This window comes from Anser cygnoides, chromosome 1 (assembly GCF_040182565.1).
Source record: "Anser cygnoides isolate HZ-2024a breed goose chromosome 1, Taihu_goose_T2T_genome, whole genome shotgun sequence".
NCBI lineage: Eukaryota > Metazoa > Chordata > Aves > Anseriformes > Anatidae > Anser > Anser cygnoides.
The window spans coordinates 193,417,546-193,440,882 of NC_089873.1; the positions used below are offsets into that span (position 1 = coordinate 193,417,546).

At 40.3% G+C, this 23,337-nt stretch overlaps 1 protein-coding gene across 3 annotated transcripts in view; it reads left to right on the forward strand.

The window, feature by feature from the left end:
- The window catches only part of CRYL1 (crystallin lambda 1), a 63,409-nt gene extending 42,026 nt beyond the window's left edge, over positions 1–21,383 (forward strand). For all 3 annotated transcript variants that reach the window (XM_013188169.3, XM_066989778.1, XM_048046995.2), the window contains 3 exons: positions 4,049–4,154; positions 17,061–17,167; positions 19,199–21,383. In XM_013188169.3, the coding sequence (XP_013043623.3) occupies positions 4,049–4,154; positions 17,061–17,167; positions 19,199–19,312 (327 nt within the window). In that variant the 3' untranslated portion in view covers positions 19,313–21,383. The remainder of the gene's footprint in view (positions 1–4,048; positions 4,155–17,060; positions 17,168–19,198) is intronic.
- The last annotated feature ends 1,954 nt before the right edge of the window (positions 21,384–23,337 follow it).

Consider the following 23,337-nt stretch of genomic DNA (forward strand, 5'->3'; position numbering starts at 1 on the left):
GCTTCAAAATTCCAAATTCGTTATTATTAATTGTATTACAGTGTTGTTCAGAGATCCTTTACAAGAATCAAAGATAACTGTAGAGGGTTAAGCATGCAGTTTATGCAGTATCCATAAAAAGTGGACATCATAAAAAGAAGATCAAAAGCCCAGGGAGAAAAATAGTGTTGATACTCAGTTGTTCTTACAGGGTGAGGTGTGTGAGGGTGTCATGGGGGAAGATGAGGGCCAGCAAAGTAAGGAGGTGTAAACTGTAGGATAAGTTTCTCAAACGTGATGAAATGGGAAGAAATGGAGCTGGTAGAGGGATCTAGGAGAAAAGTCATATGCTCAATGATAGGACTGGAAAAAGATTTCATCAGGGTGTGGATCGAAGGGACTTGATTGAAGTGATAGTGAAGAAGTAAAGGGTGTAACGAGTGCTTTTGACAGAGAATGAATATATTAGTAGCAATCGGAGAGAAAAAAGACTGGACCGTAGAGATTCAGAGGATCCAGTGGCAAATCTGGAGACCTATTATGTGGTCAAGGAGGGAGTAGAGTCCAAAATAACTCCAGACAGGCTGGAGTTAGTAGGAGAACGTGGTGAATTGGTAGCAGCAGGAAAAAATAAGATTGTTTTTTGTCCGTGACATATTTAATATGATGACAATCCAAGTCGGTGACAGAAGTTGAGGTGCAGGTGTGACTCACAGACGTAAAACCTGGCAGGCTGGTCAGGGCCCAAAGGTGGAGATGGCAGAACCGCCACAGGCTTTTGGAAAGGAGAACAGGGTCCCCACATAGCGAGGATCACTAAATTACCGAAGGATAATACTCTGGCATCACAGGAGATTAAAATACGTGGGAAGATCTGATTGTGGTATCTAAGTGGTGTCATAAGCAGTGTGGAGGATTCTGATCTAGTGTAGATCTTGAAGTTTGGCTGCCCATTGCGGTCACTGAGGATTTTGGTGGAATTTGTTTTAAATTACCTCCTGAATTCTGTATCTGTGAAAGTCAGTCAGCTTCTGGTAAACAAAGCTTTAACTTTTATGTACTTCCTCTTCCCTTTGACAAGTGCTTAAGGGGAAGACTTGCAAGAAGGGTTAGGCAGAATGAAGAGGAGGAAAAATCCTCCTCGGGAGGGTTGTTTCACACCTAGACTTAATGAAACTGGGTTGGAAGACTTTCTTGTTTACTTCTTAGCATAAACACCAATCCTTGTGGAAGACACCTCGCTGACCTTGCACCCACCCCGCTGAATCATTCCACGAACTTAATGATCTCTTTAACATAAGTGGGAGTAGTTATCCCCTAGAGAAAGACAGTTTAACATATTCCTTACATGTCTTCTCGTTTCTGAACAGAACAAGGTAAAAGACTTTTCTTTAAGAGGATCTGTGTGACAAAGAAAATTGAGCTTATACGTACAGAATAATAAGAGACCTCAGCTGGAGGGATCTGTTTTATTTTCCTTCTGTTAACCACAATTTTTGCCTTTTAGCAGTCATAGCCATAAAATTACAGCTTTAGGCAGAAGGCCAAGAGCAAAGCACTCACCCTGTGATCCTGAGGGCTCCAGCTCTTCAAATGTTGGTACTGAAGACTACAGTATCGGAAGGAAGAGATCACTTTTTCATTTGAAAATTAATCTGCATTGATTCTGAATTGTTTCAAAAGTCTTATGTAAGGCTGTTAACTCTTTAATATTATAGTTTAAGTGCTGCTGCCATTCAGATGCTTGTCTGGAACTTGTGGTTAATTGTCTGCAAATCTTTGTCAACCTGAGAGGGGAAGAAAAAAAAAAATCACTCATCAAGCACAGCTTTACCAGCATAACTCATTGTTCGGATGAAGCACTGCCAACAGAAGGGTGCTTTTGTTGACTTTGCTATTCTTGTTCAAAGAAGTTGTGGTGTTATTTCAGGAGAAAAAAACTTTCACAGAACATGTGGTGCCTGATTGTTTCACTGACATCCGTTCTGTAACCTGAATGCCGAGGTTTGCACTTGGACCTGTCTTTACACAGACCTTCTTGTCTTCCTCTAGACAAGTTACCGTACCACTGCCTTACGTTTGGGTTGAAGAAAATAATGCTTCCTTATCCCTGCCATTGTGTGCCCAACTTGGGGTTGGAACTGGATGATCTTTCAGGTCCCTTCCAACCCTACCTATTCTATGATTATAATTAAATTGTTACCAGAGCTGCATGTTGCAAACATGGTGGGTTGATCGTAATAATTATGTCATTGTTTCCTTTTTCAAGATAGATTTCAAAAGTCTCCTGCAACAGTGACTCAGACAGGGTTATTTTTGATAGGAGCAATGCCTACTAACAGATTGAGACTTGAGATTGAATATTATAAAAGGCTCTATTTAAGCCTGAGGGGATTAAAAACTCGGTTTCTTTGGTTATGGAAGTTATGTTGGTCCTTGGCTTATCATTTTCTTCTAAAGTAACAGTAGATGTGTTTGACAAACATAGGACACTGTGGATGGGATTCAGCTCACTTAAGCTGAGACTTGTACAGTGCAGATGTTTGACTTGCAAGCTCCTTACTTGTTTTTCCGTGCATGAGGAAAATTAGGCCCTTTCAGGATACAACTCATCTGGCCTACTCCAGATGCATGCTTTAGGACGCTGATCTCCTTTTTTTCCCCTACTGATCGTAAAGAGAGTCTAGACGTCTAGCTCAGACATCAGAGTCTGCAGCAGGTCAGGAGAGCTGTCCCACATGCTTGTAGCTCTAGCTGATCACCGTGTGGTACAAAGGAGCGTGTCAGACGTGGTCCTGCAAGAGGGAAGGTTAACAAAAAAAAAAAAAAATCCTGTCTTGGCCAAGCAGACAAGTATATCTACTTGCCTTCTGCAGCTAAAGAAGGCTCATGGAGCAAGAGGTGCTGAGTAGGGGGATCACCTCCAGGTAGGCTACAGGTAGACAAACAATTCAGCATCTCTCTCACCTTAACAACCAGAAGGAAATAATTTTTCTTTTGTCATTGGGAATAAAGACAAGTTCTTGAAATGAAGCTGTATCTGATGGGAGTAGTTAGAACAGGTCTTAGTTCGTTCAGGCCTTTCCAGTAGGTGGAAAATCAACTTCATATGATAAATATTATTTTTCTTAAGTAAAGCTGCAAGGTAATGAACAGTAACTCATTTTTTATAAGCCTTAATGTACTTGCCCTAACCTGATGGGGGCGTTGGCTTTCCTGTAAGTGACACCATCTGGGTGGAACAGCAGCACTCAGTTTTTAACAGGAGAAATTCTTCATTTTGTATACTTCTGATCCTGCCAACTCTGAGGTTTGAGACTGGCAATGAACTCGAGAATCTGGGCAGGTTGAGGCTGTGTAGGTTGAATATTCAGTGAGTTTTTTGCAAGGGAGTGGCAGCTGCATTGCCTACATGTTTGGTCCTAGCCTTTTTTTTTTCAGGTGGCCTCAGGGTAGTGCCAGTGCTGCACCCCCATTCTGCCAATTGCAAGTCTGCACAAAAATCCTGAACTAGGAGAACATGAAGGGAGGTGTAAGGTTTAGCTAAAATTTCTGTATTTAAAAGTGCTGGTATGGTACTTGGACTTTACTGTAAACTCTTTTTGGTCATGTGCTATTAAGAGTGTCACCCTTGCTATGTGCTCTCTGATTCTCTTTTTCTAAGAAAAGTGTTTATTGGTTGACATAAACAGGTCAATTTAATTTTAATACATGAATTACTGTAAGTAGTAAGTATCAGGCAAACTGATGTGTACAGGTAGTTCGTATTACATAGTGTATTAATCTACTATCAATTTAAAAAATAAGGTACTGTCAAAATGTATTTAGATTATGAAGTACAGTGATCTTACCAATGTGTTTTAAAAAAAGTTAGGTGAATTAATGTTTATCCTGAATTATAAGAAGACTTGTATAGTAGGTGCACGATTCTGGCGAATATTTACTAACTGCTATTTCTAGTCTCACATTTTATTACTTCTTAAATCGTATTTTTTTAAATTATATGCAAAAAGCAGTCAGTTTTGCATTAAAGCTTAACATTCACAAGTTTTCCTCTTCTGCTATATAGGAAGGAATAATATCTCCTACTGATCTAGACCTTGTGATGTCTGATGGATTGGGAATGCGATATGCGTTTATTGGACCTCTGGAAACCATGCATCTTAATGCAGAAGGTAGGTACCTTGAAATGAGATATGGAGAAAGTCTTACATTGCATAATGTCAAAAATGACATCTAATTGAAACACCAGCTGTGTACCTCATTTTTCCAAGATCTGTCCCAGTGCTTTGAAACCATTGCTGTACACATAGTTCAGGACTGTGTGAGTGTCAGGAAAAAGTGTATCTGATAATCCCATGTCAACAGAAACTCGCTTTCCATAGGTGAGTGCCTTTTTTTTTTTTTTCTTTGTGGAACTGGTAGCAAAAGGTTCACTGTAAGTATGGCTGGTGCTGGTTTAATTTAAACTGGTTTAGTTCTTGAAGTGAAATTGTTTCTGTCTGCAAAACACTGTGCTTACAAAGTTGAATTAGTTGAAGCAGTCAGGTAACAGTTCAACATGTCTTGCATAATCAAGACAGATTTTACGTGTTTCTGGAATTGTGTATATATAAATCCAAGCTAAATAAAAAGTGAATTGCATAAAATGAAATCAAAATTAGAGACTGGGGCCACAAAGGTTTAAGCAATAAATGTTCCAAACATGAATGATCTTTACTTCCTAAAGACTACCTAAACACATTTTTAATTTTTTTTATGTTGTGGGCTGTCTTTATTCTGCTTTTGTATTGTCCTTGACATGGCAGCCCCCTTCTCCATAGATGGATCTTTCAGGAACTGCTGCAATGCATAAGAATACAATAATGAAATGAAAATAAGAAACCAAGGTTGTAAAATATCAGTGGAAAAAAGGAGTGTTTTATGACTTATTGATCAGTCACTTTGCAAAAAATTGTCTCTTAAGGCCAAATTGGCAATTTTGACATGAATGTGGAGCTGTGTCCTCCACCAGAGGCTTTCAGCTTGTCAGTTTGGTGGCATACCAGTAAATTAAATGTCACAAAGTGATTGCTTTTGTGCAATTGTTAGGGGAAACAACATCCATCCATCTAAGTAGAGGCATCTTCCTAAAAGCTTCCCCAAGAAATTTTCCAGTAATTTCTCCACTGAATATAGACTTACTCAATATAAAGCATATGCATTCTTTAGATAGATCAGAACAGATGCACATTGCACAATCCTTAAACACAGCAATCTACGTGGAGTCCTGCAGGCCAGGGTTCTCCAGTCCTTGCCACCTGATTCTACTAACCTGCCATGCTTCCTCTGCATGAACTGTCTTTGTGCAGGTGGTTCTGTCAGAGCAACTTGCTGGACTGCCTCAACTAAAGCATAAAAACAGAACGACGTGTATTAATACCAGAAAAAAAAAATGGTTTCAGAGGCTGAATCATTCTTGGGTATCCTTTATCTTATTTATATATAAATCTTAGAATTAAGGATCATGGATTTAAAAAAAAAATTTACTTGAGATGAATGGAATTTATAATCATTTGGGTTGGTTTTGATATTCTTCCTGGAGTGCCCTTTGACATTTAATGCTCCATCGTGATTCAGCTTAGTTTCCTTCTTCCCACCAGGAAGTAGTTACTGTTACAAAAACACTTCTGAAATTTGCCATCTCAAACCAGTTTTAAGTAGCATTTGCAATTGGTAGGTAAGTTGCTTATTCATGGCAGAGATTATCCAGATTCTAGATTAATGCTACCTTTTGTTAGGAATATTAGTATTCAAGATCAGAGGAGGAAAATTTACAAAATAGAATTGAGGAGACTGATAAACCCAAAGAGTAGCTTTGTGGTGGGTTTGCAAAATACAAAGCCAAAATATACCTATATAGTTATTTTAGCATTATATAACATTTTCAATTAAAAATTACTTTGATATAACGTAACTAGTACACTTGTGAACTGGGCCACTTGCTGACAAGGTGCTTTTGTGTTTGTTCAGTAACTTTGATCATGAGAAGTATTCCTTCGCTCCTGATCTAGAAGATGCCTTTTCTTCAACTCCAGAGCTGCTTCAGTTTGTGCTGGCAGACTTATTCAAGCTGCTGCTCTCATCAGAGACAGTTCTACATAAAAATTGCTGATGTCAGGACACACGATGGCTTATGGTCACACTTATACCACTGCCAACTTCTTTGTTTGCCCAGAATTGCTTCCCATAGTAAGGAGTAGCATGGACCTCACCTGCTTGCCCAGGACAGCACTCTAATGATGCATTGCACTAAGTGTCTATTTTTGAGCAGCAGAGAGAAATGGAGATGGAGATACCTCCGCTCTCCTGCTTGTTTGCCTGTCCAGCAGGTTTGCCAGCTTCACAGCAGCTACCTTTCTAGACTTAAGATGTTAATTTCCCACAATCTTAACCTCACTGCTTAGCAAATCAATGAGGAAGCATAGTAGGGATGCAGGAAGCATGAGAGGAAAATAGTGTTTGTGGGAAATCCTGGAAGGTGGGGAAGACCGTTTTTCCCTGTAAGGGCGGTGTGATATTTTTGTTTGGTTTTGAATAAAGAATATTACTCCAAAGATTTCTTTTGAAGTCAGCGTTAATTTGACATGCAATACATCAAGATCCTCCCATGAACCTCCTATGTGCTAATGCCAGGGTTCCCATGTTAGTTCTTCAGTCCTTTCCTGCATACTCATAAGTAGCTTTATCAAAAGCTATTATCTAGGCCACCTTAGACTACCAGTTAATCCATGCGTGAGTAATGGGAATTCTGAATATATGGCTGTGAGCCAACAGCTTTGAACATCAAAGTGATAATGTCAAGCCACTAAAAGGAGCAGAAGCAGCAACAGCAACTTGAGAACTGAATGGCAACAGACACAAAGGTAACCCCCCTTTAAAAAAAAAAAAAGGCACATTCAATTTACATATCATAATGCTGATTGTTGGTTTCACTTTCAGTAAGCTGTTTTTTGAGTTTCATCTTATGATTTCTCATGGCAGTAGCACAACAAATGCTGTTAAGTTCCTTTTACAAGGAACACGAATAGACTTCAGTAGAGTCATTTTACCTGCTTCCTTATTGAGGGATTATGTTAGCAGATAGTGTCCCTCCTGTATATGTGCCTGTATCATTAAAATACACATCCATCAACATTTATCACACAATCTTTACTAATTTTACTTACATCAATAAAAAGAATTCTTCATACCAGAAACAGTTCCATGATAGTTACCTGTGAAGATACTTAATATGATTTTGAAGGTTGGAATAGATGATGATAAAGGTCATTTCCAAACTAAATGCTTCTATTATGCAGCCTCAGTAAGATTGTATCTCCTATTTCTTGAACTGGCAATTGCTTTTAAGACCTTAGAAAAAATCATCTGTAAAACCAGAGGCCAGAGCAACATATACAGTATTTTACATGTTTGCAGCAGAAGTTCTTCATTCATATTTCATAGTTGTCTGTCTTAGGTCTGTTACTTTTATTATTGGGGTATTTAGTGAGCTATAATTATAATTTAATCTTGATCTAAACCTGGTAATATTAGTACAGGAGCTGGATATGGGGAGGTTGAAGGATCTTCGTTGCTATTTTTCTGTATTGTATTTATAAAAACACCATTCCAGATTCATATTCTGCCTGTTATTCACTGTGGTATTTGTGAGGTGTCCATAGCATGGACTGTATGGAAAATGGATTTGATATATGGTCCTTAAAAGCACAGATAGCCAGTAAGCACAGTATGACTCTTTGCGGTCAAAATTTTGCTTCTCTTACTGGAAGAAAGAATGCTAACTCAAACTCATCTTGGAAGCACCTGTCAGATGAATAGATTTTGGATGATAGGAGTAGAGTGATTGTGTTGTATGAAAGGCACAAAGGATCAAAGAGAAAGAGGGAGAATTATAACCCATAATTCAAAGCAAGGTTTTTCTTGCCTGATTTGGCAAAACATAGCCAAGTATGTATTTTAACAATTATGGTAGACATACATGCTGGCCAGTTCTAAAGCATAGGTTATTTTCATTGTTATGTCCTCTGGATTAATTCCTCCATAAAGGGAGCAAACAAAGATTCAACCCAGTTCAAGAGCTTTTGTGACACAAGTAAGCAGAATCTCTTTAGGTTAAGGTAGTCAAATCAAAGAAAAGGAAGATTGCCCCTCTTTCTGTCTAGCTCATGTGTTGTGTTTTATGATACTGAAATATCTCCATTTATTTCAGGAATACTTGTAGAGCTGAGATGATCACAGTGATGCATAATCCTACAATCTCTTCTTTCATGTGCCCACCAATTATTTCATACCTGTTTATTCACATTCAGTTTGCTTTCCAATAGGGTGATTAAAGCAGTTTATAGTCTCCTAGAACTGCTGTTTGCATCTGCAGCTGGAGGTTTTTTCTATGAGAACGCTTGTGTATAGTAAGCAAAGGTTATTCTTTTTTATTTTGATTTTTCAGTGCAGTGGCTGGTTTCACCAGTTTCCCACTATGGACCATTAGGTGCAAAGTGGGTCTCTCCATCTTCTGAAGGGAGCAACTTATCTTGCACAGGAATTCTACATGTTTTTTGCTCAAGCGATCACGATAAAGCTTGATTCTCAAGAACCCATCTCAGTGCCTTCTTCTCCCTTGTGCTAGCAGAGGAATTTGCATGCTCATCAAGTGACCTGGTATATGGAGCTCATCCCATATACAAAGCTGATCTAACAAAAGGAATATTTGTACACTGCTACTGAGATAGTAACACAGCACCAGTGAGAATAAAACTTTTTTGTTGCTACGACTGTCTTAGTGTAGTTGAAAGCATTCATGCAGCTTAAGTAACCTCACATGGAATTAATGTAGGGTAGCAAGTGTCCTGTGAATTCACACCCCTAACTGAGAGCATACATTTGTGTCCGAACACACCCTTGATGAAGATAGGATTACAGGTAGAAAGTTTTCCTCAGACTTACAATGTCAGCAAAACAAAGAGGTTGGGACTTTTTTCTCTGAACATATGCTAGCCATGACAAATTCCTCCATGGTGTTCCTGAAGTACACCCCTTTTTTCCGATCTTATCTATACTCATCTTCAGTCTTACGAAGTGCAACCTCTTCTTAGATTTTACCTGCTAAAATGACCCCACCCCAGTCTTTTCAAATATTTGATGTTACATCAGTGGCTTGACCATCTTGCCTTCTGTTTTTGAGTCATTACAGTATCTTCTTATTACATTGCTCATCAGATTTAAAAGTAGTCAAGTTAATGCCACTGTCTCTTTTTCTGTCTCACAAACATCTCAGTGCCTTCCTCATTTTGCCCCACGTGTAATGTCCTTGCCAAACTAGTTTACCAAGTTTGTTTGCTTGCATCCTTCAGCCTTCGTGCCTGTTGTCCTTCTTATGAAGAAGGAAGGAGACTTAGCATACAAGAAGCTAAGTTACTTGAAGCTCTTTACATGCTGTAATGCATGAACTACATAATGCATGTGCTACCTTTTATGTCACAATGTTTTCCCTTCTTTTTCACTGTTCCTCCCATTGCCTCTATATATAGGACCTTCACTTACAAAGAGGTCTTCTAAAGGACAAAAAGCATTTTATGCATACTTCTAAGCTAAAAGTCCATCCAGAGTTCCTTTTCTTTTCCATCCTCAATGCCCCGTTCATCTTGATGCAACTAGAGGCATTTCACTAATACCTATGTTTGCATCACACCAGTGCAAGTCCTTTAGGTGAGTACCTGCAAACCAGAAGTGTAGCTTACTCTTCCTTTGGCAGTGGTATAAAAGAGCCTTGCATTTCCTATTGGGCAAGGTATGGGCAGCTAAACAGCCTTGAATGAATGCCCTCATCTCATGGTAACATGTTCTTTTAACTGCACTGTACCAGGCAGAAATGCTGAGCGGGATAGAGACTTCCATGGTAGCTAGAATGTACCCCTTTTCATCTCTGTAATCCACATCTGCTGCTCCCTTAAAACACCTTGTTATTCCTTCCTCTTCTTCCCCTCTTCACCATAGTTGGAAGCGTGGTAGAAGGGAGATTCAGGGGACTCCTGCCTTCTCTGGAGGTATTTCTGTTCTGTGGTTGTAGTTCTCAGGTGCCTTCTGCAACATCTGCCTTCTTTCCCAGCTGCCTCTTTCCAACATGGATGAGGTCAGTGTGCAAGGAAGACAGAGGTTAGACAGGGAGACAACAAACCGCACGGGTAAAAGGAAACTGTTGGCATTCCTGTACTGCAAGTTGTTCCCTCTTTGTCTGAGATGCATCTGTTGTCATTCTTTTTTTTTCCAGTTGGAGATAATGAGGCATAGTAACTGGATGCAAGGAAAGATGGTGAGTGTCTTTAATAGCCCTATTTGCCACCATTTTCCTGTTTCTCCAGCTCCCAGGTGCTGCCATGTCTTATCTCACACTGTTTACAGATGCTAATTCATCCAGCTTTAGATGCTGTCTGGGTAGTATCAACAAGGATTAAAGTTAAAGGGACTGTGTCATACTTGTTTTCCATCTTCTGGTCCCTATGCTCCAGTCAAGTGCTCTTCTCATCCACCTTTGCAGTAGCCCTGACCTTTGAGTCAAGGAACTCTCAAGTCTGAAGATCTGGAGTCAAATATTTATCATTTTGAGTTTGCGTTTGAAAAGCAAAGTGATTTTTCCAGCAATATTCCCCATTGCTCAAGCAGTTTCTTAAAGCTGGCAGCATAGGTTTTATCTTGACTACTTATATCAAGTCAAACATTGTGTGTCTCTTGAGATTTCACGCTGGGAGTGCTATCTTGAGTTACCTATTTTGAAATGACTTTATTTTTTTTAAAGTCTTTGAGTAGTACTATGTGTATATTCAACTTTCAGTGCGTTCCCTTCTCCTGAGACTGGAAGGTGTTTGCATAGAGCATCCACACCATTTGACAAGCAGCATATACATGCCTGTGTGTTGCTATTTCAGCCACAATGTTGTGGTAAACTATATTGCTGCTCTTCTCTCCAGCCATAATACTTTGTTTTTATCTTTTCTTGTTTTGATGACTTTGCCTAAGTCTTCTTTTCATTCATACACTGCATGCAGTGAGTGAATTGTATTACCCAACCTGCGTTTGGCATGTCTTTGTTACCTTGGTGAGATACACCCACCCAGAAATTATTCTGATTCATTCATGCTGTAGGTGAGCTGCCAGTAGGAGCTCAATTTCCAGGACTAGCTGGCTGAGTGAGCTTTGAAGGCCATCTCCAACCCAGGAGTTCACATCCACTAGGTAAATGGATAAGCCAAGTCCAAGCATTCTGCTTCCCAAAATACTAATGTTCTCTCTTTAGGCTGAGGCTCCTGAAAAAAAATGCTGACACAGACTTCTGTTCTACCTTCTCTTGACTGTACAAGAATTGGAACTACTCAGATCTATGGTATTATTACACAGGCTGACCAGGTGGTTGAGAGGTTCACCTTGGGTTCTGGAAAATTACCAATCCCAAACTATTCAGCACTCATCTAGGTGTCATAGGCCTGTGTCAGCTGTTTAAGCACCAGAATAACTGGTAACTGACACTACTTTGTTTACCATTCGTTCGATTACTAATTGCTTGAATTGCCATGTTTGGCTGAATAGCGATTCCTGCTTTTGTGATTGTCCAGCTGGCAACAGCTGCTGCTAGCAGCTGTGCGTTAGCAAGGTGCCCATATAGTTCTGCACTCCTCAGCGTCAGCCATTTCTACTTCTGTATCTGGGAACTTTCTGTGACGTTGCAGAGTGTGGGGGCAAACATTTTGCTCAGACTCTTCACTGTTACAAGAAGCAGGTCACATGAGTAAGGTGAAATATAAGCATTGTCATCTTGCGGTTGGTGCATGAGTATCACTCAGAATATCTGCTGCAGGTTGATCTAGGTTGGCTTTAGGTGCCAGAGTCTGTGAACCTAGCTGTTAAGAGGTAGCAGACAGGCCCTTTATGCTAATTATGCTAATAACAGGGTATAGTCAGTGTTCCAATAACCAGTGGTCCTTTGCAGAGATTTTGTGGAGGAGGATGGTCTCTGCTTATGCCCTCAATGAAGAGATAAAATTATATCACAGCCTGTTCAACATCCCACAATAATGCTTTTCTTCCTGAATCACACTTCCTGTCAATGATGTTTTGGAGGCCACTAGGCAATTCGAATGGTTCTGGATTTGTTCAGTTTTCTTGACTGACACACATAAAAAGTTTCATACAACTGATACAGTATATCAGTTCTCTAGTTATATGGAAGCTTTCTATTTTGTTCAATTTGTATGACCAGCTATCCTACTTTTTTTTTTTGTGTGTGTGTTGGAGAAGACCAGAACATGCCAGAGAGGGTTCAAGGAGCAGGTGTGCTCCATGGGTAGATAGATAACAGAAGGAGGCAGGTTGACTAAATGCTGATTGGTATGCTCTTGGCACCACATATAGCTTCAGGATACTACAAGGTTGTCCTTTTTTTCAGAGTTTCTTTCCTTCTGACACTGGAGCATGTTTCTAATCCATTTTTGAATAGGGTTCAATGCACTCAAATCTTCCCAGGTTGCTCTCTTGCAATGGATATGTTCCCCCATTCTCTCCCATTTCTTAGGATGTGATGATCATCCTAACTTCAGAGTGCTAATTTCTTAATGGAAGCATCTGTCTTTTGAAAGTTCTTCCATCTCAGGTCCAGGAACAACAACATTCTCCATACTCTTACTGACCTCAGAAGCCTTTTGGAATGCATGTACTTCAGCGATTTCAGGCTAAGAGGCGTGCTGTGCCGTATAAGTATTGTAGTTTATGATTCATGGTTGCCAGTAGTCTGAGGTTTCCGTTCCTTCATCCACCTTTAACCTCAGCCATTTAGGGTTAGACAGGTGTGACTTCTGTGGTATTGATACCACACAGTATTGCATTCCAGGGAACTGTTTGTAAGCTGTTCAGGAAAAAGACTACTTAATGACCTGACCTAGGATTCTTTGGTGCGGTAGTCAGGCCACCCCACTTAAGTTTCTCACATTTTGTGGTTGGATAAGACCACGATGAGTTCAGACTCATGCTTCTCAGTCTGTACAATTTCCTGAGCCTTCGTGAAAGAGTTGGTGACTGTCCCCACCTGCCTTTGTTTTCTGGAGCTTTCTCTTTCTCTTTGCATGGATAATTAGTTACTTAAAATGAAAATGAAGGGTGAAAGTTCTTCCGTTCTAAGGTTCTCAGAAAAGGCAATTTGTCACAAACTTTTAGTGGATATTCAGAACTTCCCGTCTCAGATTTATGTTATTCATTGGGATAATCACATTCTTATTTGTGTTGACTTGCTTACTGACAGAACAGCATCGCTTGTTTACTGTTGTGGTGCAGCTTATGACTTCTAGATTGATGTTCACTGGGAAAGGCTGTCGTGTCCCTTCTTGATTATGTGATAGTTAGCAGCAGTAAGAAGTCCACTAGATATGTGTGTCTGGCTGAATGACTGAGTTCTCTTTTCGGTACATTTGTCATTATAGCTGCTCTCTAATGCCTCAGCACTAATTATTTTGGGATTGCTATTGGAAGCCCTACCTTTGGCCAAGGTCTACTTGACTGCCGTTTTAGCCATCATTACCAGCTAGCTGGTTCTATAGCTCTCTCACTACGTGTTTTCTAGGGTGCTGGTCAGAAGTCGTCAGTCAGAGGCTTTATTTGTCAGCAGGACTTCAGCCTTTGGGTACAGATTCTAATGGGTTTAGATTTCCAGCTTCCCTGCTCCCTTTCTTATCTATCCATTGAATGTAGCTTTCCCAATGGCCATTTTTCTGTGCTAGGATGAAGAAAATTCACACTGTTACAGCTGGTCCTTTTAATGCTCTCTTCTTTAAGACTGGTGTGTCATTGTCAATTTTAATTGGAAAAGTCATTCTTCTCTTTTCTCTAAGCCCCTTGCTACTGGTGCTGAATCTGTATTTTGCACATTTGATGTCAGGAGCCTTTTGGCTGACCTTGTAGATCCTGACCCTTTCAGTAGTGGTGTCTGAGGGTATTTGTTTCCACTGCTGAAAAATGCAGCTGCTCCATGCAACGGCTATCAAAGAGTAAAGTGGGTTATACTCAGAGGTGCTACGTTCAGCTTGTTGCCTACAGGGACTGGGAGTTCTTGGGATGCATGAGTCTGTGTTGTTACAAGTTGAGTTGACTGAACAATGCAACAGATTGCCCAGAAAGGCAGAGTCTCTCTTTTTGGAGATCTTCAAAAGGCACCTGGATGTGGTGCTGGGCAAGCTGCTCTAGGTGTTCCTGCTTGAGCGGGAGTGTTGAACCAGATGAGATCCAGATGTGCCTTGCAACCTCAACCATTCCATGATTGAGTTCTTTCTTCTGAGGTGTAGGGCCTTCCATTTGTCCTTGTTAATTATTTTTTTAAGGTCTCTGTCGACCCGTTCTTCCAGCCTAAGTTGTTCTGGATACTTGCCCTCCAGAGTATTGGCTGGTCCTCCCCCTCCCTCCCTAAGGAGCTCCCTAACCATCTCCCTAACCAGCTTAGTATCATTCAAAGACTTAATTACTATTATGCAGTACAGTTCTCGGGATAGATTCCTGTGGTACTCCACTTTTATTGGCCTCTGAGTAGAGTATAACCCATTAACTGCTACCTTCTGAGCCTGAGCATTCACTGCATCTTTATACATCTAATTATCCAAACATCTAGACCCCTAATATCCTAAGTCTGATACGAGACTATTATGGGATCAGTGTCAAATGCCCTTCTGAAGTTGAAGTAAATGATGTCCGCTACTTTCCCATTACCCATAAATCCAGTGATTTTATAACAGAAGTCAGTGAGGCTGGTCCAATATGATATACCATTGGCAAGTACATGCTGACTGTTAACAATCACTTTCCTCTTATTCCTGTGCCCAAGAATTTGTTTCCAGTCAAGGACTTGCTCCTTGATTTTCTCAGGGACAGAAGTGAGATCAATTGGCCTGTAGTACCCTGGATTGTTCTTCTGACCTTTTCTGAGGATGAGGGCAATATTTGCAATATTTGCTGTCATTTGGGAATCTCAAATGATTTGGTCAATGTATTAATTGTCATGATTTTACAATATGTGGCATTGCAAGGACGTTGGCCATTTCTCTCATATCCTTGAATGCAGTCTGTGTGGTCTGATGGACTCAGGTAGGGCTGAGTTCTTGCAAGTAATCCCTGACTAGATCCTCACCTACTGCTGGTTGCTCTTTTCTCCCTTGAACCCTGCCTCTTAAGCACAGAGGCATGGGAGACCTTGCTGAAGCAAAGAAAGCAATGAGTTACTCAGCATTACCTGTTTCTCCAGTCACTAAGTCACTAATTCAGCAACAGGCCCAGACTTCCCTTGTTCAACCTTTTATTACTAATATAACAGTAGAAGCCCTTCGTGTTATCCTTGACATCTCTGCAAGTTTCAACTGGAGTTGAGCTTTGGCTTTTCTGTCAACATTGCATTGGACGTGCATGGACAGTGTTTTTAAATTTCTCCTTATCTACCTCTCTTCCTGAGAATCAAGGTCTTGCCCTTGGAGGATGCTGTCCTTAAAGAATGGCCAGCTTTCCTGAGGTGCCTCGCCCCTCAGAGCAGCATCTCATTGGGATCTCACCAGTTTTCTGAATCAGCTCAAGTCTGCTGCCCCGAAGATCAGGGTCTGTACTCCACTAATACTCTTCCTTACTCCTTTCAGGATCTTCAACTCCAATATATCGTGGTTGCTACAGTCAAGGCTGCCATTGATTCTCATACCCCAACCAGAACTTCCTTGTTACTGAACAGCAGAGCCAGCTTTGCAGCACCCCTGGTTGGCCCATCCAGTACCTTTATCATGAGGATGTCCCTGACACCCTCCAGAAATAAGCTTGCCTGCTTTTGTTCTTATGTGTTGTCTTCCAGCTTTTTAATTCATCCACCTACTTACCCTGATTGTGTGGATGGCCTGTAACACACTCCCACTGTGAGATCCTCTTTACTGGCCTCTCTGCTGGTGCTGACCCACAAGCTCTCAAGTCTGTCACCCATCCCATAAAAGAGCTCCACAGATCTGAGCTGCTTCTTTACAGAGATAGCAACACCCCCTCCTTGTCTTCTCTGCCTGTCTTTCCTGAAGAATTTGTGTTGTCCACTGCAACGCTCCAGTGATGTGAGTGATCCCACCACGCCTCAGTTACTCTAACAGTCCCGTCATTGTGTGACCACACATGAAGCTCTCATCCTGCTTGTTTCCCAGGCTGCATGTGCACTACAGGTGGACTCCTCCTGCCTTGTTTTATTTTTTGTGAGGTTTGTCTTACTGTCCATTCCTTTCTTTTCACCCCAGTACACCCCTTTGTCATCTGACTACAGGTTGTAATGTTGCTTTTCCATTGTTCCTAATATAAAGCTTTCCTCACCAGATCTGTCAGCTTTATGGCAAAGATGCGTTTCCCTCATTTTGTTGGGTGAATCCCATTTTCCTCTAGCAGGGATCAACCCTCAGAGAGGGCTTTGTGGTCATAAAAGCCAAATCCCTGTTGTCACCCGTAGTTGCACAACAAGGTGTTCATCTGCAAGTATCCATCTGTTTCTCCTCAAGCCTTTCTCCTTCAGTGAAGACCACCTGGGTCTCTATGCCTTTGACTCTTTTCCCCAGAGCTTTGCTGCTCTTGATACATTCAAGATCAATAAATAAAATCAAAAACAGGGATGCTTCACCTGGTAAGACACATACCAAACAGGAGGAGAGAAGAGGTGAGAACATTCTCCCTATGAACACTGTTTGGGGAGGTTTTCTTGTCTCAAGTAACAAAGCACAAGTATACCCATGGTTGCCTACTGCATCCCTCACATAGCGTTGCCTGCTGGTATGGAACATTAATTGGTTTTGCAGTGAAGGCATGTCCTAAATGTTTTTTTCTTGAACTTTAATGAAAGTGCAGTGGATAGAACCCATTTTTCCTTGTGATAACGAGGTGTCTTAGGCATAATAGCACACCGTTTTTGGACTCTTGATTTAAGACAAAGCTTAAGCACAGGTAGTTATTGAAGTTAAAGTAGGAATTTCTGTTCAAGTGTACTTTTTCACTCTTATTTTTAGGTATTTCAAATTATTGTGAAAGATACCGTGAAGGTATGAAACTTGTTTTGAACACCTTTGGACCAGTTCCAGAATTTTCAGGCGAAACTGAGCAGAAAATCAGTCAGGTAAATATATAGAGAGTCAATAGATGCAATGACTTTCAGAACAAAGAATGTTAGCTTTTGTTTTAATGTATGTATAATTTCAATTTACTGTTAGAGGCATCTGTACTCTGTTTCTTGTGTGAATGTGTACCTTGAGCGAAAAGATCGGTACAGAACGTATATGATTATATAAGTCCCTTTTCCAAAGCACTTTGAAGTACATCAAGGGAATATGATCTAGCAGGTGAGTAACATGACTAGCCAGAGGAGTCAACCGCAAACAACCGTGGGTTATTTACATTAAATCCCCCACGCTATTTCTTATTGTGTCTGTTCTGTCCTCTACTGTTATATGCACAGCTCCGAATTTCCTTTTCTACACAATGAATTTTCTCCCTGTGTCTTCCTCTTACTCCATCTTCCTGCATAAGTCCTACAGCTTTTCTCCTCCAGCTGTTCTATTGACTTAGTATATTTACAAACTAGATCTTCAGTCTGTAATGCATACAAAGGTGTGTTTACGTTAAGCATGCTTACAGAAAAGATGTGTTTTTTAAGTGCTATGCTGTATCAGGACCCAGTTTGTCTATTACGTTTCAAAGCCAACAATTTGTTTATATTCACCATATAGGATATTATGTGTCCATAGCAGTTAACTCTGAAGTATTGCCATTTCCTAATTCTACCTTTTCATCATTGCCTTTTTTAATGCTTTGCTGAAGAACGTATGTATGTAATAAACTGTTTATGTTTAACTGTCACAGATTAATTCCACATATGCAGGCAATCTGTCTGGAAAATAGCTTTTTTGTTCCTCTTTGTTAATGCAATTTCAACATCAGCTCTGTTAAAAAGGAAGATTCTTCTATGCTTAAACAATATAGTCTGCTTGTAATAACAATCTGTGACAACTGTGGAGTTATTCACAATTAGAAGCTTTTAATTAGAATGAAACAGGTTGGTTTTCTTTATGGAATGCCAGATTCCAGTTCAGCATCTGTTTCTGTGTCCATTATCTACAGTCTTCAATGCCAAAGATGAGCTTGCAAGAATCCTCTCAAGTGTAAAACATTAAACATCTCTTATCTTACTCATCTATCCCTCCCCCAGATTTTTTTTTTTCTGGAGTGACTGCAACTTGCCAATTATTAGTAGCAGAACCAGGTTTTATCCAGTTTCTCAACAATTGCCTTTTAAACCTAAGACCTCAGGTGCTGCTTTGGCAAAGATGGCCTTGTAATCTGTACCTCCACTCTCAAACACAGCTTTTTTTCCTTAAATGAAAATCTGTTTCCCTTGTGCTAGCTTGCTTGAGTTTTCTATCTGTTCTTCTACTTTCAGTGATGTATTTAACAGATACATCTAGGCAGCTTTGTTTATGCACTCAGCAGCAAAGCACTTTTTTTTCCCCTCCATTTACTTGCAAATAATATTTCTGCCTTCTGATTCGTTCAGGCTTCTATCTTTGGACCCTCAAATAATGCTCTATGTTCTTTCCCCCATTTTCCATTAAAAAAATAAAATAAAATAAAATTCTGGGTTTGTTACATCTCTTTCCCTGTCATTTCAACTGTAACTGTCATTCCTAAAACAAATGTTTTCAAAAAAAATGTTATCTCCCATTACATTTATTAGGAGCCAGAAGAGAGACTGCAGCTTTAAATACACACACACAAATTTGGTTCAGAGTATATGTTTAGCCACGTAAAAGGCCAGGCGGCCTCCTTCCTACTTAATGAAAGATTATTGTCAAATAGGCGAGACAGTCGCTCTGTGGGGTAAACTAAGAAAAGAAACTGATGCACTGATGTTTCTGTAGACACGTTCATTGCGACATTCAAGCCAACCTTCTCCAAGTGGGAGCACTTCTCTCATACATTTTAGATAATTTCCAGTCAGCCTTGTGAAGAATTAGTGGCCTATTGCTTGTGATAGACTATGTTACAGTGTGTGTTGAAGGTTACTTGGTCTGATGCAGCAAAAGCAAGAAAACAATCCTGTTTACTACTCAGGAAAATGAGATTTAACCATCTCTTAAATTTTCTGTTTCAGGCAATGTCTGAAAAAATTCCAGTTGTTCCGAAACACCTCAATGCCAGGAGAGAATGGAGAGATGAATGTCTTACTGGTCTTGCCAAGCTGAAAAAACAAATGTCATCTAACTGAGGTGCACCTTGTCTAACAGGAGAGACCAAATGAAGAGCAGTTCTTCATAAAAAGTGGAAAATTTTGGTCACACAGAAGAGGAGACTGAATGTACAAGCAGTGATATGCACTTGTGTGGAGACCAATGAAACTTTTGGTCCAATTTTGTCATGACATAATTCATGAGTAACTGGAAACAGTTATTAAAAGTTCAGTTAAAACTTTATCAAATTATATATATGCATTGGATGTGCAAGCATTAAGTAGCTTTAGCAGTATGAATATTGTGCAATGCTGGAACACAATCATGTTTTAATGCATTTTTTCAGCTTGCTTAGAAATTCAGCGCTTGAACAATATTTGCTTATGCAGGGATCTGAAATTGGCAAACTTCAGCTGTTTGTCACTGGAGAAAACAAGCCCTCACCCGCCAATCAGTGTGGCAGTGAGGTTAATTTGTAAAGCACTGACTGTAGGTAGGGGGAGGTTGTGTTAAGCAAAGAGTAGATTTGCTGGCCAGTGAGCTGAGACCTCAGCAGCAGTAAGCGTCACTTCAGCTTAGCTCTGTAACCCTTCCACAATGTGAGGGAAAGAATTATTCGTCCTTTCCCTCCCTTTGGCACTTCTGTACTAGTGTGATGATCTAAATGTGAGTAAATAGATCCTTCCCTCACCCCCTTCTTCTAGTTCTGAAGATTTACCAGAGACCTGTACTCAGTTCTTCAGACCATGCACTTGATAACCCATGGCTTTGCCCAAACTTCAGTCAGGTATGACTACCTGTCAGTAGGCATTGCTATGTAGACATATGATCTATTGTAAGATTTGCCTATGAGAAATCAAGTAATGTGATTGAAAGTTTTTTGGGGAGATGATGTGGTAGAGTGGATTGGTCTGGACTCTTCCAGGCTACTCCATAACCTTCTGAGTGATCTTGGGAAGCCAGTTCACCTCTTTGTTTCCTCGTCTATTTTGTACATCAGAAACAATGACTGTTTCTTTAGGACTCAGCTGTAGAACCCAGGTATCTGATATCTTGCTCCCCTAGAGAAGGAAAGATGCAGTGGCTTAGGTGTAGTGCTTAAGCTTTACTGCTGTCCTTCCTGCAGGAGGCAGAAAGTTTGTGTAAGGCTGGAGTGTGCACCTGGAGGTAGTAGTGTCTTCTGTTGCTGCAGTGGCAAGCTTCAGTCCACAGCGGACGAAGTTGTCTTACAAATATGTGTACCATGTAATATAGCTGGATTTTGATTTTAGCTGGAACCTTAGGGCAGCATTGTTATGCAGATAATAACTCAAAACAGTGCATTGCACCCACATTACTCGAGTTAAGCATTTCTGAATTTTGTGCCAGCTGGTCACATACCTTCAGTCACAGCACAGATCCCAAAGCGTTAAGCTCTTGCTTTGCTAATGCTCAGCTCAGGGGCATTTCAAATCTTGTTCATTACAGAAGATGCAGATACACAAACAGGTTACCGCAGCTTAATTAGTTCTGGTGCTGAACAGCAGCAGTATCTGCATGTGCACACTAACACCACTTAGTTCTGCGCAGGTTGCAATGAACAAGACCTGAGATAAATTGCGTTGCTTGATGCACGTGGTGGGCCAAGAGCACACCTCTGGATGTGAAGCATGGGATGGGAGGCATGATGCAGAGATTGTGCTATGCTCTTTTATAATCAGCAGAGAGAAAGGAGAATTTGTAAGTTCAATTTATTTTATCCCAGTTTTAACCTAAAATTGTCAGATTTCTTCTAATGCTTTTTATTGTCACAGTGACAGGCACAACCTTCAGTTAGCCATCTGAAGTTGGGGACGTCAGCCCTTGCTCTTGGTGCCTTATTAAACAATAATAAATTAATTGAGGCTGATTTTCCTCATTTGATGTATGTTTTGTATTTTAGACAAAGCCTTAGAAGGTTCCAATTACTTTCAAGATCAGACCTGTTCCGCTATGAGCATACGACGCTGTCATAACTAATTAGCTCGCATTGCTTTTTTCTGAGATACTTTAAAACTCGATCGTGTCATCAAATATTTGCCTCCATTTTTATTATTTGCTTATGAATAAAAGATTTTAATGAGAAAGGCATTCTCCTGTGGTCTTGTGTGATGCTCTAGTGGCAGGACTACATCCGTGTCTTCAGAAACCAGTGCCTTGATAAAACAATTTATTGAAGTCGATGGGAATAAATAGGCAAGAAATAATGTGCTGTCTCCAGCACTTTTTCACTCTTGTGTGGGTGACCACTTGCTGCAGACACCAGGCCCTGCTACAAGGGAGTGGTTTTCTGTCTGGGCAAAAGCCTTAGGAAGGAACAGGAGAGTGCCAGAACGCTCCTGTGCGGTGACCCAGCTCCTCGCCAGGTCAGGACACAGCAAAGCTCACTTCAGAGCACTGCTCCCCACCCAGGTTCACAGCTTCTGGTGGGGGAGAGGCTCAGCAAAAAATGTATTCTACCTAGCATTTGCTTAGGATTTGAAGCACACAAAATTGCTAGTTGATAAATACAACAACTGGAAAACGTTAAGAAAAGTTAGCCGAAAGGATAAGATGGGCTCTCTTCTTCCCAAGGTTTTGTACCCTATTCACAATTAATCCCTTTTAATCAGCAGGAGGTTGGACCATAGACCTCCTAAGCTCCCTTCCAGCCTCAGCTATCCTGACTCCAAGTTTCCTTTCATTTTGGCCTATTTTGTATCAAAAGTTGCTGTGGCTTATGCAAATTATCTCCAAAGAATATATAGATAGATAGATAGATAGATTAGTTCAAATTATCACATTAATTGAGGACTTTATAACTTAAATTGTAACTGAAATTTAGGATGGTTTAATGATGGAAATACATTCTTTTTTTTTTTTTCCATGTATTTTCTTGGGAAGAAAAATTTAATGTCATTAAATTGGCATGGCTTTTTACATATAAGGAATTCCTTACAGAAAACTTTGACCCACCAAAAATTCCCTGGGAGGATATGGTGCTGTGTTCACATTGTGCAACATCTCCCCTTCTTGGGGCTGCCGTGAGGAGCAGTGGGTTGCACAGGATAGATTCCTCTTATTTCCAGAGGCAGGAGATCACAGAAATTTTTCACAGGGTTTGCTCTCAAGGTCTGAATTGGCCTTTTGGGATACAAACTCCTAGTTTCTAGTCTTGCTAGAAAGCTTTCTTTTTTTCTTGCCTTTTTTTTTCCTCCCTGATTTTTCCTCTTCAGTCTTGCCTTCTCTCTCTCCTTCCTATCCTCTCTCCCATTTCACTTTTTTCCTTTACTTTCCCCTCTTGGCTCTTAGCTTCCCCTAACAGTCCATCACTAACTACTTCCAGGGTATTTGGCTGGTAATTTGCAAGGAACTGCTTGTAGGCCTGTGCAATTGGTCTGCTAATTGGGTGTTGAAGAATCCCTTCTGGGGAGCAACTTGCTGGAGCTGAACTGCTTGTTAGATACAAATCCTGATTCTGATAAATTAATTGGTTTAATTACTTTCAAATTTGTGTCACTCCTTTTATCCCATGATTTTTTCCCATTATTTTTTTTTCCTCAAATGCAATAGACTTGCGGTGATAGACTGCACCTCGAGTGTGTTACGGGGACTTTTAACACCAAGAGTCCTAGCAAGTTGCAGAACTACCCCAGCTAAGGTCAAATATTTATTTTGTTTGATTATTAGCAGAAGAAGCAAGGTTCAAGCAATTGTTCGGTGGTAAACTAAGAGATATTTTGAAAGAATTTATCGTGTTTTTTTTTTTACATAACTGCGTATTTTAGGATCCTGTATTGTTTTTAATCATTACACCTATAGGTCATTTTTAAACCACATTTTTGTTGCACTGTATTCTCTGTTTTACCAATTTGTTACTGATCGTTTTCCTTGTTAGGTGTATTTTACTATTAGTTACTGCTTCTTAGTGGAAGCAGAGTAACAGTGTGTTCATATCATTTAATGCTGGTAGGAAATTCAAATCAGTGTTTTGGCATCAGATGAGGAAGAAATGGCAGCTACAAGGAAATACCTGCTTCGCTGAAGGAAGTCCAGTCCCTCCTTT